This window comes from Diceros bicornis, chromosome 19, assembly GCF_020826845.1.
Source record: "Diceros bicornis minor isolate mBicDic1 chromosome 19, mDicBic1.mat.cur, whole genome shotgun sequence".
In the NCBI taxonomy this organism is placed as follows: Eukaryota; Metazoa; Chordata; class Mammalia; order Perissodactyla; family Rhinocerotidae; genus Diceros; species Diceros bicornis.
This window is the reverse complement of record NC_080758.1, coordinates 29581450-29596850: the sequence shown is the minus strand read 5'-3', so window position 1 is coordinate 29596850 and position 15401 is coordinate 29581450. Positions and strand designations below refer to the sequence as shown.

At 42.9% G+C, this 15401-nt stretch overlaps 1 protein-coding gene across 1 annotated transcript; it reads left to right on the top strand.

Annotated features, from left to right (window-relative positions):
* Positions 1-7845: 7845 nt before the first annotated feature.
* SIRPD (signal regulatory protein delta) lies at positions 7846-15233 on the top strand. The gene is given in 3 exon segments (XM_058562194.1): positions 7846-8145; positions 8148-8271; positions 15229-15233. Coding segments are annotated over 3 exon segments (429 nt in total).
* The last annotated feature ends 168 nt before the right edge of the window (positions 15234-15401 follow it).

Sequence of the window (15401 nt, the reverse complement as noted above, 5' to 3'; positions counted from 1 at the left end):
TTTCCTAGACTCACCAGGCTGTTCTCCAGGCAGCAGGTCTCATGAGGTCAGGCCACCTGGAGGGCTCCCTCAGCTCCTGAGAACATGGGGTCATCCAGCCTCACTTCTGGTACAAATGAGGGCAGCCTTACAACTCTCTTACCTACCGTGAAACCTGTCCTCTCTCCACTCGCATGCTGTGTGGACGTTCATTCCTATGACCCTGAGAGACTAGACTTGGCTTAGTCCAAAAGGCAAGTTCTTTGGGTCATTCTACAGGACAACAATGATGGATTTCCCTAGGTTTGAATCCCACTAATCTTGTGACCCTCCCTAAACTCTCTGAGCCTCAGTTTCCCCATCAGAATGAGGATAACGATACCTGCACCATAGAGGTATGAGGATCAAGTAACTAAAGCAGGCACCACACTTACAGGTCGTTGAGGACACATTTTCCACCCTTCCCTCAAGGGGGACAACCCTAGCAGCCTGAGAAGGGGGTGAAGGAGAATGAGCAACCTCTGAATCCTGATTTCTCCCTTGAGCCTGAGCGCAGGGCAAGATGCAGGTTCAAAAGCTTCAGAATGTTGATGGGCCAGGTAGCCTCAGATGGGGTAAGCAGAGGCCCTGGGAATGGCTCCTGTGTGGCCCCTCTAATGGCTCCTCCTGTCCCTTGATTTCCAGGCCAAAGCTGTCTACTCCACATCTGCTAGCTGTCCTCCTAGGCCCAAAGCTGCTGCTGGCCATCAGTGTCTCTGCCATCTATGTCCCCAGGAAGTGGAGGGCCTGACTGTAAGTTGTGGGGCAGGGAGGGCAGGACAACATCTGTCCCATAAAGGGCAAATCAGCAAGAGGGGCCAACCCACAGGTCACACAGGTCAGGACCCGCATGGAGTAAGGAGAAGGGCACACATCTCTCTCAATACCCTCAAGAGTTTTGTGGATCCCTCTAAGATGTTTCAACTCCCAGGAACTGTGTGGGGTCCTGTAGGAGATGGGCTGGATTAAGGGTCTTCAAAGGGTGTCCACGGAGTCCTAGGGCTCCTATGGAGGAAGTGGGCAGAGGGAGGCTGAATGAGGGGCAGCTAAGCGGATGGTCCCTTGAAGAACATTTCTAGATTATTTGAACACTGGGGCTCCATGGGGCAAAAGGAATCCACATATTAGAGTAATGCTGAGAAGTCCTGGATCTGCTGCTAGATGGCTTTGGCCACTCTGAGTGACAGAGTGGAAGGGATGGGGAAGGGGAACCAGGACTTAGGGAGGAAGGCTGAGGTGGCAGAGTCCTGTCTCATGGGCTGCCCATCCTCTCACTACAGGCATCCCAGGAGGAGAACAGCACCAGGGACATAGGAGGCACGCAGGAAACATTTCTGTAATGATGAGCAGATAACTAAATGTGCATGTTTCCCACAGCTCCTTCCTTCCTTCCCTGCTGTGTGCCACCCTCAATCTGTGTTGCCTCCTTCCTTCCCTGAGGGCTCAGACAAGGAGCCTATAGAAAGCCTTCACAACTCTGCTCCAAATGCCTCCCCTCCCTGAAGATCTGCCTGCTCACACACTCCTGCTGCTCCTTTTCACAGTCCTTGATGCCCCCAGAGCTAGGTATTCATACATGGTCCTGAGCAGGGGCCATGGGAACTTGCTCTGGGGACTGACTGAAGACATCTCCCGGAATGTGAGAAACAAGTCAAATCTACACATATCAGGATATCTCTCATCCATCACCTGGTTACTTGGCCATGAACTACACACTCATGTCCATGCATCAAGAGTTATTCTGTCTTCTGGATTCCTGTCTACCCCCAACTCCCCAGCCCTGGTGAGTTGCTCTATTGCCTCTTGAGTACAAATGAGCCCCCATTCTGATTTTAAGAAGAAAAATTATTCTCCTTCCTCTTTGCCTAAATGTCCTACTCTTCCAACCCAGAAAGAAGTTTTCCCTCCTCTCTCTATGACGAAAACACTAATTCTTCTATCAGGTTCATGCTTCCCAACTTCCCCCATGCTTCCCTGTTGCTCCTGGTACATATGCTGTCAGTCCAAAAGCCTTGGAGTCATCTTTCTCTTATATCTCATAATCAATTCTGCCTTCAACCTGCTTATGTCCAATGGTGAGATGGCAAATGTTTAACAATTGATTCTCCAAAAGTAATTTTAAAAGACTGATTTGTAGTGCTTGCCAACTTCCATGGTATAAATTCTCCCAACGGGGCCAATTTCAAGCTACCAACATTTTAACAACCAGCTTGCAAAAATTCCTGAACATGTAACAATCAGCTCCCCTGAGCCTGTCCAAGCCTTCCCCAGCACACCACTGAGTTATATCCATAATCTGCACACTTCTCACCCCGACCACTACTCCCTGGTCCCAACCACCATCATCTCTCCCTGGACCATTGCTAGAGTCTCTAACTGGCTTTCCTGCTTCAACCACAGTGATTCTTTGCAAATGGAAGTCAAATTGTATCACTCCTCTGCTTCTTCCTCAACATATCTGCATGCTTCACTCTCTCCCTTCTTGCAAGTCTTTGCTGAAATGTCACTCTATTAAAGGCACCTTCCATAAACCACCTTATATGAAATTCCAATTCCTTTCTCTGCTGGCATTCCAATTCCTCTTGACCTGATTAATTCATTTCATTAGCACTTATTAGCATCTAACATAAATATAGGAAGTGCTCACCTTGCATGGTAGTGCAGGACCGTGAAAGTGACCATGCAAACTGAAACTGTGGCAAGTGATCTCAGTAATCAATGAGATTAATAATGATTGTGCTATGACCTTTAAAAATTTTTTTCAAAACATTAGAAACTCTCTTACTGTCAGTTTTAAATGTAGAGGGAAATGAAAAAATAGAAAAAGTAATATTTATTTAGCATACTGTCCTCTGAAACACAAGAAACATTGAGAATTAAAGTGTTTTATTACTTTGTAAAAACTTTTCAAGAGAAGTTTGAACAGTGTGTGCCATCTTCTTGTATAATTTACGATATAGATCAAGCATCTTTTCTATGCCTTGGTGAATCATCATACTCCTTCCTAAGTTTGGGTCAGCTTCCAGCATTTTTATCCCTTGTGCTCTCAATGTTGTGAAATCTTTACAGAAGTTCCTTTAATTTGAAATGTTTGCTGGTGTCACTGCCTCTGGGACATTTTCACCCTTTTCCTCACCACCACTTTCTTCATTTATGTGGTAAGTTTGCCATCACCAAGTTCCTCTGGCTGCACATCTGGAATCTTTCTAACAGTATCAATGTCAACATTCCCACGGTCAGCTGTTTCTTCTATGACTCCACTTACATCTATTTGACTTTCACTTCCAGCTTTATCACTTTTCATTTCTCCATTGCACTTTCATCTTTGTTGCCCATTCCCTTTTCCAATAATTGGTTTTGTAAAATGACATGTAGCTTCATCACTGGGAGACCACGAGACAACACAACTTCATGCTTTGCTGTCTGTGCATAAACTGAGTAACAGAGTCACGGTGATTGATCACTACAGACTTTGAAAGAAGTCACATGATTGGTTACTGATCATGATGAGCATCTGTTAGTTACCTGGTGATTTGTGGACTGAAGCAGAGCTAGTAGCAAAGTTTGTACTTCTGCAATTGCTCACAGTAAATTTACTGTGGTAACTGAAATTTGAACCATGTAATGGGGACTAATGTTATTTAACTGAGCTGTGGTAACTGAAATTTATGCATATCAGCACCACGCAAAGTGAGACCTGCCTGTGTGTGTGTGCCTCTTCCTCAAATAGGATGTCAGTTCTATCAGAGAAGGGACTATCTGTATTCTCAGATGCCAGAACAGTGACTGCTGTATAGTAGATCATCACATTTTTAAAAAAATAAATGAATGAATACTTCATTGAGAACATTAGTTTCTAATAGATGATGGGTTTCAAAATAAAATTTTCCTTCATTCACTCACCTGACTCTTGTATTCTAAAGTCCTTTTATTAAAGACTACTCTCTCTTCTTTGCACTTATAAAATCCCATCTAAACTTCAACACCTCTAGAAAATAAGAGACAAAAAAAAAACACGAGAAAAAAACTCTGACATTGATTGGAGTACGTCAAAGGGATGCAGAAACCAACTGAAAGAGCTCCCGAAGGCCAAAGCTGGAACAATTTGAGAACAAAATAAAATTGGATTATGCTACCATCTGAATGTGTGTGTCCCCCTGAATTCACATGTTAGAATCCTAAAGCCCAATGTGATGGTGTTAAAAGGGATGAGGCCTTGGAAGGCGATTAGATCATGAGGGCTCCATCCTCATCAATGGGATTAGTGCTCTTATAAAAGAGACTCCACAGAAATTCCTAGCCCCTTCCTCATGTAAGGATACAATGAGAAGTCTGCGACCAGAGGAGGGCCCTCACTTAACAATGCTGGCAACTTGATCTCAGACTTCCAGCCTCCAGAACTGTGATAAATAAATTTCTGTTGTTTATAGCCACCCAGTCTACGGTATTTTGTTATAGCAGCCACAGCTAAGACAAAATCTAAATAAATTATGGGCCTTTGTTAATAATAGTGTACCAATGTCCGTTCATTAATTGTAACAAATATACCACACTAATATAAGATATTAATAATAGGGGAGGGGCTGGCCCAGTGGCGTAAGCAGTTAAGTGCGCACGCTCTCCTGCAGCGGCCCAGGGTTCCCAGTTCAGACCCAGTTCGGATCCCCGGTGAGCACCGACGCACCGCGTGGCAAGCCATGCTGTGGCGGCGTCTCATATAAAGTGGAGGAAGATGGGCACAGATGATAGCCCAGGGCCAGTCTTCCTCAGCAAACAAAAAGGATTGGCAGATGTTGGCACAGGGCTGATCTTCCTCACAAAAAAACAAAACAAAAAATAGGGGAAACTGTGTGCAGTGGTATATGGGAACTCTCTGTATTATTGTCTCATTTTTTCTGTAAATCTAAAACTGTTAAATAAACATATTAAAAAAAAATTCAACATCTTCTCCTCAGCTGGATCTCTGCTTCTTGCACCCTCTAGGGGAACAACACAAGGAAATGTGTGGCTAGGAAACTTCTGTGTTAATATACCTAAGTTTTATCTCACTTCCCAGGTCTGAGGTTTCCTTCTCTTCCTTCCTTTGTCCTCTGCTGGAGCTCACCCCAGACCCAGGCAATCAGAGATCCAAGAGGAAACTGCTTCTCAGTCCCCCATGATACTCATCCTAAACTTCTCCAATTAGTAAAGCCCAGGTCAGACCAAGTGCGGTCAGAGACCTTTGGGTTACCTGGGTGAGGTGAGGTAGTTTGAGGATCTAACTAGGGGGAGTTAATACCTGTCCTGAGTCCAAGGGTTCCCAGGTGGAAGACGTTCTGAAGAGCCTGGTGAATGCTGTGATGCACCAGGCTGGAGAAGATGGCCCTCTTTGGAATTGCCTCAGCTGAGGAGAGCCTCCTTGCCCAAGGTCATGCCTGGTAACACGCCACATCCAGTGACTCATCAACATGGTGATATAAAGGCCCAGTCCTCTCACTCCAGCTCAGGACACTCTGAAGGAACATCCTAGCACCAGAACTCCATGGGAGGTCGGCTGAGGTCTTCACTGAGACTTCTTTGCAGCTCAACTTCTCCTTCTATCCAATCCTGCTTCCTTCTCCTACCTCCCATAGATATTTATCCTAAATGACTCCCTGAAAAATGATATGCTTGTTTATCTTCATCTCAGAGTCTGTTTCCCAGGTAACCCAACCTCGGACAAAGAGGCTGTGTTGAGTACCAGAAAAAGTGGGTACTCCTTTGTCTCTAGGGGCCAAGCAGTCATGGAAGAATGGTTTGTTCAAACTACCATATATCACACACCATATAGTCTATACCAAGAGCAATGAGAATCCACAAAAGTGTTTATGCATGAGAGCGGTGAAATCAGATCTGTGTTGTAAAAGAGCACTTGGGTGGAGTAGGAGGAAGAGATGACAGGGGGCAAAAGAAGATGGGGCTAGCTTAGTTAAGAGGGTATTTTTTTCATTCAGGCAAGATGTGATGACAGAGACGGAGAAATAGATTCAAGAGGTATTTGGAAGTTAAAACTAACAGGGTCTGGTAGGAGACAGATATGGGTGGAAGAGTGAGGGTGTAGAACATGGGTCCCTTCTTGGTTTCACCCAATGGGTACATGATGTGCCACATACTAAATAGGGTGGGGTGTGAGAAGAGAATGTCTGAGTGCAGATTACGAATTCAGTTTTGAATATTTGAGGCATCAAAATGAAGATTTCAAGGTCAAAGGATATGTTGGTCTGGATGACGGGCTCAAAGTTACTCAGCAAGTAGGAAGTGGATTCAGGATTTGAACCTAGATTGTTTCTGGTTCCAAAGCCAGTGCTCTTAAACATCAAGGCACTAAAAATCCTACCCTCTGAAGACGTTAGAGTCTGATGGAAGGTGTGAAGATTACCAAAGATTCCTGACTCTGAACATCAGTCACGGACCCTTGCAGCCACGTCTTAGTGTCTGGATTCAGGATGGAATCTCAACATGGGTGGAGTTTGCCCCTGAATGCCCAATATCTCCTGAGCCAAAACAACGGATCCTCAGGCAGGCAGAATCTCTACTAGCCTGCATGATTTCACTCACTCATTTCCAACTGGAATGTGACTGGGGCCTGGTGGCAGGTACCTGAGGGGTCACCATAATCCAGTCAGGGACATCATTCCCCACACAGGAAGTCAATGAGTGAGTTTGCTCTCCTACCATGGCCAGGAGTCGCTTCTGGGGAATCATGAGACCAGAAGGAGGGGTCCTGTGTGTCACTCACTCCCAAGTCTTGTTTGGAAAAGCCCTCTTGGAGGAAATGAGTCACTCTCCCGACACTTGAGCTTTTCCTGGTCTGCCCTGAGAGTTCTACTCCCAGCTCTGCTGTCTCTTATTCTCTGAGGACAACCAGTGTTTCCTTCTCCTTGCCACTCCCTGAATTAATTTCATGAAATACAGTGAGATTAGGGCATCCCTCTATTCTTCCAGAAAAACTAGTCTTCCCTAGAAATGTTTTCCTCAAGTCCAGCCACATTCCATGGCGTCCAACTGGCCATGGAGAATTCACACATTTCTCTGAAGCTGAAAAATGTGAGCGTAGGCGGCTTACCTGCCATTCTCTCCTGGCCTCACAAGCCAAGAGTTCCCTTGTCTCCTTAACCTGCATCTTAGGCCATCTGTGGTTTTTATGGTTTTCCAACCTGAAAGGAGAGATTGTTACACCTGACACAGTGTGGGGTAGTGATGTTGGTGGTAGTGGGGGTTGGGGATCAATGGTGGACCTTCCAAAATGGATCAGTCCCTTGAAGCTCTACTCTCATTTTATTTAGAGATAAACTGTCCCTCTCTTTCCTCTTGAAGAGATAAGCAGAGTAGTCATATCTGCCTTCATGGACATAGTAGTCCCACAGGCACACTTGACTCTTTAGGTTTCCTATCTCTTGATTTCTCCTTTCTCCACATCTCTCAGCACTAATCTTTTCACAAATTCAGTAGCTGATCACCCTTCAGAGGAAAGATGAAGGCCAATCCCAAACTCCCTGGAGGTGTGGGGTGGGAAGAGGGGTTTGGGCCCATCTCCAAATGTATTGAGTTATTTTTGGCATTTAAATGAAAGAATGACTAGTCCCTTTTTATGAACACTGCCCATTCATAATTTCATCCCTCTCCCTCTGTGTCCTCTTTCCTTAGCTGGGTCTGAGAAGTAGAACTGGGGGGTGATGCATCCTCTGGACTGACTCCCCTCTGACAGCATTCAGAGTGGGAGTCGCCTCCACTTGCAGAGGCCTCTTGAAACTCAATGTGTGGGTGCTCATACATGTCATTAAAAGAATTAATGAATGAAGATCAACCATGATCTGGATCAAAGTTCCTCAGTCCTGCCAAGAGCATGGAAAATGGGAGATGATTTTGAGTTTCTTTCCAGGAACCACAGATGACATGTTCTACGTGCAATAAGCTAAGATGTCACAGACTGTGTCAACTGGGGAGACAATCACCTTGAGTTGCAGTGTACCAGATTCACTCCCAAGTGGGCCCATCTTATGGTTCAAGCGGACTGGGTCAAACCAGGAATTAATCTACAATTTCAAAAGAGGTCTTTTTCCCAGAGTAAAAGAAATTGGATACAACACCAAATTGGACAACACAGACTTATTTCCATCCGCATCAGTGAAATCTGTCTTGCAGATGCCAGCACCTACTACTGCGTGAAGTTCGAGGAGGGGAAACCTGACAGGGAGTACCAGTCAGGTTGGGGCACCCAGGTGCCTGTTATTGGTGAGGATGTCTCATCTACCCCTCGGTGTATATCATCTCAGTAATAATAGCCTCCACTCATTGAACAATTGCAATATGCCAAATATTATTGAGACTACTATATACATTTGGTCTTGTTTCATTCTCTCAGCAACCTGTGAATTAAGTATTTTACAGGAAGGGAAACTGAGACTCAGAAAAGTTAATGGAGTGAGGAAGAATATTTTTATCAACTTCTTAACATTCAACCTACCCCCAATAGCTAGACTAAACCAATTAAAGTAATTTCATGTCCCCTACCATTAGTTGACTCAAATATGGGACTAGCTTAAGCCAATTTGGTTCCAGAAAAGAAAAGGACAGCCCTGCAGAGAAATATGGGAAACTAATGAATTCTCTTTCCCATTGGATGGGAACAAGTAGTTGTGTTGCCCATATGTACTGGGTATGCCCAGATGATGCCCAGGCAGACAGCATCTCATCATGAAAGGAATCAGTTGAAAAATCTGCTCTAGATGAAAGCAGAGATGTAAAGAATGTGGGTTGACAACATGGTATGGCCATATTGCCCTGGTTTAAACTCCACCTCCAGACTCCCACTTATGGGAGACAAAACATTTTGTTAAGCCAGGTTGCTTAACGTCAGCACTGTCCCAAGGGATGCCAGGCAATAATGGTCCCACATTCACAGAGTGTTGAAATACAACTGCAAATTAATTTTTTTTGCTCCCAAAGCCTTAATTTTTCTTAGTTTTGCTACTTGTGATGCCCTCTGAATTCTGAGCAATACCAGCCTGAGAAATGATGAAATTGGTAATACTTAACACTGCCATTTATTGGGCATCCACTATATCCCAAACACTTTTCCCATATTATTGTATTTACTTGCCTAGCAAAGTGAGTTTAAGAATGTTTGTCCTCATTGTACAGATAGGGAAACTGAGACTCAAGGAGATTCAGGAATGCAGACAGTAGGGGAAAGAGGTGAGGTTGGTCTGGCCTCTGTCCAGTATGCTCCATGTTAGTGAAGAACCTTTTCTCACAAGGGATAAGAACCCAACACATTAGTTTAAACCAAAAATAGGAGTTGAGTGATCTTGTAGCTGAGGAGGATTCTAGCTTCCTCACAGCACCCTAGTCAGAGCTTTAGGAACCAAGGACTAAGGGTCTGGACTTAGGACTCAGTGCCTCCAAGATTCTTATTTTTATTCTTATTCTCTTATTTTCTGAAATTCTCTCATCTCTATTCACCTCTGCCTGGCTTTATTTTCACCTGGTACTCATGGATCTTCTCCATATGATGGAGAAGATAAATGAAGAAAATGTTAACATTCATTCCCCCAGCTTAGCAACCAGGACAGAAAGAGAGCTTCTTCCTCCCAGCCTCCACAATTGAGTCCCAGGGAACTATTCAAATTAGCCTTTCCTGCGTCATTTGCCCAACATAGCATTTAATCACTGTTGCCAGAGAGAAAGTCCCATGGTAAGGAACCCACCAACCCAAAGAAACAAACGCTAAAGAGACTGAAAACAACATATGTCCACTGCAAATTCCAAACCCTTCATTCCACATATGAGGAAGTTGAGAATCAGAGATTGGACTTGCCTAAAGTTACACAGGCTATGAATACTAGACCCAGATTTCCTGCTCTCAGAATCCTTTGGGTTTATGGCTTTGCTTCCTTCCTAATAACATTCTAGTTAGAGTGGAAGTGTGAAAGTTTATGAAAGTTGTTTAGAGTGGGAATATTATGAGTGAATTCAATGCCATTTCTACGTAACAAATAAAAAAATACATACTTTTTTTTTAAGATACTGAGCTATGTATTAGTATCCAGTGGTTGGTGTAACTAACTGACAAAAAACAAAGTTGGAGGACCGATACTATCCAACTTCAAGACTTGCTATAAAGCACAATAATCAAGACAGTGTGGTATTGGCAAAAGAATAAACAGATCAATGGAACAGAATAGAGAGCTCAGAAATAGACCCTCAAAAATATAGTCAACTGATCTTTGACAAGGGAGCGAAGGAAATAAAATGGAGCAAATATAGTCTCTTCAACAAATGGTGATGGAACAACTGGACATCCACAGGCGGAAAAAAAACGAATCTAGATACATATCTTACACTCTTCATAAAAATTAACTCAAAATGAGTTATAAACCTAAATGTAAGACACAAAACTATAAAACTCCTAGAAGATAATACATAGGAGAAAACCTAGATGACCTTGGGTATAGTGATGCCTTTTTGGATACAATACCAAAGGCATGATCTATGAAAAAATAAACTGGACTTCATTAAAATTTAAAAATTCTGCTCTGTGAAACAAAATGTCAAGAGAATGAGAAGACAAGCCACAGACTAGGAGAAAATATTTGTAAAAGACATATCTGATAAAGGTTTTTTAGGATGAAAAAAGTGCAATAACAAAAATTAAGAACTTAATCAGGGCTGGCCCCGTGGCTTAGCGCTTAAGTGCGTGTGCTCCGCTACTGGTGGCCTGGGTTCGGATCCTGGCTGCACACTGATGCACCGCTTCTCCAGCCATGCTGAGGCCGCGTCCCACATCCAGCAACTATAAGAATGTGCAACTATGACATACAACTATCTACTGGGGCTTTGGGGAAAAAAAGGAGGAGGATTGGCAATAGATGTCAGCTCAGAGCCAGTCTGCCTCAGCAAAAAGAGGAGGATTAGCATGGATGTTAGCTCAGGGCTGATCTTCCTCACAAAAGAAAAAAAAGAACTTAATCGATGTGTTTAAAAGCAGATTGGAAACAGCTAAAAAGAGCATTAATGAACTGGGTGAGAGATCAGAAGAAGATACTAAACTGAAGCACAGAAAGAGAAAAAGATGGATACTAGAGAAAAAAAAATGTAAGACATTTAGGACATAATAAAAGTGTATCAAAATGGAACTCACGTCCCCAAATAGTAGGAGAAAAAAAGGAAGCAGAAGCAATAACTTAAAAAAGAATGGCTGAGTTTTCCAAAACTGAACAAAACTGTGGAAACCAAAGATAAACAGAAAATTCTCAAAAACTGTTAAAGGATAAAGATACTACTTAAAAAATAGCAACAATAAACCCTGATGTTTGGCTCTTCAACAGAAAAATGAAAGCCAGATAACAATGAAATGGTATTTTTCAAGTGCAGAAAGGAGATGCCTCTATGATTCCATAAACAACATAAATAACTTTCAAAAATAAAGATGAAATTACAATGTTTTCATTCAGCAAAAAAAAAAAAACAGATAATTTAGGTTTGATGACCTTCAATAAAAGAAATATTCAAGAAAGTTCTTCAGACAAAAGAAAAATAATCCCAAGCAGAAATACAGAAATGTGAAAAGGAACAAAGAACAAGTAAAAGAGTAAATATTGGGTAAATATAAATAATTATTATAACAAATAACTATAAAAAATTATAATATAATATCATTTGTGAGGATTAAAATATTTATAGAGTTAAAGTACACAACAATAGTAGTATGTAATTGAAGGAGATAAATGGAGCCAAAGTATCCTATGATCCTTGTCTTGTCTAGAAACATACAGATACTAATTTAAATTATTCTTTAATAAGTTAAAGTTCATTTTGTAATCACTAGGTAATCACTAAATAAATGCATAACTACAAGCCAATAGAGAGAGAAAGAAATGAAGTACTACCATATGATCCAGCTATTCCACTGCTGGGTATTTATCCAAAGAACTTGAAAACACCAATGCATAAAGATACATGCACCCCTGTGTTCATTGCAGCGTTATTCACAATAGCCAAGACTTGGAAGCAACCTAAGTGCCCATCAAGGGACGAATGGATAAAGAAGATGTGGTATATATACACAATGGAATACTACTCAGCAATAAGAAACGATGAAGTCCAGCCATTTGTGACAACATGGATGGACATTGAGGGTATTATGCAAAGTGAAATAAGTCAGAGGGAGAAGGTCAAATACCGTATGATTTCCTTCATTAAGTAGTAGATAATAACAACAATGAACAAACACATAGAGACAGAGATTAGATTGGTGGTTACCAGAGGGCAAAAGGGATAATTCGGCACATGTGTGTGGTGATGGGTTGTAATTAGTATTTGGGTGGTGAACATGATGTAATCTATGCAGAAATAGAAGTATAACGATGTACCCCTGAAATTTATACAACGTTATAAACCAATGTTACTGCAATCAACAAACAAACAAAAAAGAACGCAAAAAATAAAAAATAAAAATAATCAGATGGCAAGAAAGGAGAGAAAGAGAGACAAAGAATAACCTGTATAAATAGAAATCAAATACAAATATAACAGGCTTAAACCTAAATGTCTTTGTATTTATATTAAATATAAGTGAGAAGAATGCTCTAATTAAAAGATGCCAACTGTCAGGTGAGATAAAATGAAAACACAATCCAACTATGCACAATCCAACTACTTCCAAGAAATATATTAATACAGTAATAGAGAAAGACTGACCGGAAAATAATGGGGAAAAGTATATCCCGCAAATCAAAAGAAACCTCATTTGTTATATTAACACCAGACAACATGGACTTTAAGGCAAAAATTATTATATAAATTTAAAATGTGACATTTCATAATGATAAAAGATTCAACTCACCAGGAAGCTGTCACCACCCTAAATGTGTATCCATTTAATAAGGTAGCCTCAAAATAGGGAAAATGACAAGAATAAAAGAATAAAGAAATCCACAATCATAGTAGGAGGATTTTAACAAATCTGTGTTAGTATCTATGCTGCATAACAAATTACCCCAAAACTTAGTGGTTTTAAAGCAACACACAGTTACTATCTCACAGTATCTGTGGGTCAGGAATCTAGGCACTGCTTAGTGGGGTGACTTTGGCATAGGGTCTCTCACAAGGCTGCAGTCGAGGTGTTAGCCAAGAATGCAGTCATCCAAGGGCTCAACTAGAAAAGAATTCATTTCTGAGCAAACTCCCACAGCTGTTGTCAGGCCTCAGGTCTTTGCTGGATATTGGCTGAAGACATCAGTTACCTTCCATGTGGCCACAGGGCAGCTCACAACACGGCAGCTAGGTTTTCTCAAGGAGCAAGAGAGAGAGGGTGAGGAAGAGAGAAGTCACAGTCTCTTTATAACCTAATCTCAGAAGTGGCATCCCGTCATTTCTACTGTTCTATTCATTAAAAACGAGTCACCAGATTCAGGGAGGGGATTACACGATGGTGTGATGACAAGGAGGTGTGGATCTTCAGGGACCATCTTAAAGGCTGCCTACCACAATAGCTTTCTCAGTAACTATAGCCGCTGTAGCTGAGCCCAAACATGAGTGAAAGGGCTACCACCTAGCTGAGGTTGGCAAAGCATTTGGGTCAGATCAGTCAGGCACATAAGAAGAATCTTTTAACTCAAGAGCAGTGAAGAGCCACTTAAAGAGAGTGACATGATCAGATTTCTCTTGTAAAAGTACCACTCTGGTTATAGCGTGAGGAAAAGACTGAAATAGGGAGAGAGTGAGTGAGGCAAATTGACAGGCTGTCCCAGCCAGAGATGAGAGTGGAGAGAGAGACACAGAAGGATTAAGATGTATTTAGATGAAAGGATGTGGGGGAGTGAAGGGAGCGATCAAAAATGACAACAAGGTTTTCCGGCTTGACTAACTAGGTAGATGCAGGTGTCAGACGCTGAGATGGGGACACAGGACCAAGAGCTCGATGCGGCAGGTGAGTGATGAGAAGAGTTTGTAGATGCTAAGTAGACAGTAAGATTAGACATGTAGGTGACTTGCCCACGGTCATGCACAGACCAGGCAGGTCCAATTCCAACCAAGGCCCTCTGGGCCGCAAAGCCTGTCTCCTAAGGCCATGTTCAGTGGTCCCTGCCAGTGAGGAGAACCAAGCCCAGTGAAGGAGAGAGACTCTAGTGAGTGGGGATAGGGAACAAAGTTACCAAGGGTGGTGTTCTAGTTACGACTGCTGCGTAAAAAAACACCCCAAAAATTAGGGGCAATCAACAACCATTTTATTATGATCAGTGATGCTGTGGATCAGGAATGCAGACAGGTCACAAGAATGGCTTGTCTGTGCTATATGTTGTCTGGGCCCTCAGCTGGGAAGACTCAGGCAGAGGTGACAACTTCTGGGGGCTGGAATCATCTAGAAGCTTCTTCATTTATATGTCTAATGATTGATGCTATTAGCTGACACCTTAGCTGGACTTTCAGCTAGAACTCCTATATATGTCCTTGCCGTACAGTCTCTGTGTGTGTGCTAGCGTGGGCTTCCTCATAGCATGGTGGAAAGATTCCAAAATTGAGCATCCCAAGAGAGCAAAGAGGAAGTACAGAGAATTTTTATGGTCTAGCCTCAGAAGTCACATCACATCACCTGTGTTACTCATAAGCCTGCCCAGATTCAGGGAAGAGGGAAGATCTACCCATTTCTCCACAAGAGGAGTGTCAAAGAGCATAAGGGAATGTTGCTGCACTCAGGTCTGGAAAATACAATCTGTCACCGTTGAAAAAAGGAGTGTGTTGGGATGACGGATGCTAAAGGGAGCACTGTGGCCAGTTCCTCCTCAAGGGCCCCACGTGGCATCTCAAGGGAAGAGAGAACTTGTCATGTGACAGAACAATCTAATCCTGTTTCTCACTTCCTCTGTGGTTCTGCCCCTTCTCATCACCAACATACAGTCAGCAGCTGGGAAGGAGGCAAGAGTCAGGAGCAGCAGGGAAACCGAGTCACAGAAGACAGCATCTGGCACGGGGCCCACAGAAGGAAAGAGCTCACAGCTGAGAGGCTCTGGACACAATCTTGTGTGCTGGCTGTTGCTGCTCAGAAGAAAAGAGGAGGAGAATTCTTGATGTGGGAGTTTCTCCTGCTCATCCACTCCCCTCTGCCCAGAGGTGGACCCAGAGTGGGGCACACAGAAGAAACCACCCCTCCTTCCGGCTATGACTCTGGGTGTGTTACTCTCCCTGCAGGATGAACATGCTAAGGCCCCTCAACACCCACATACAGGCCTCCTCCATCGTCTAAAACAGAAACTACCCTCCCCCACCAAAGACCTAACTCCTTGCTCAGCCAAAGCCACTTCCCGCACAGGTGTACTCTCAAAGCCAGGGGCGAATATCAGTCACAGCTCATTTTACCACTG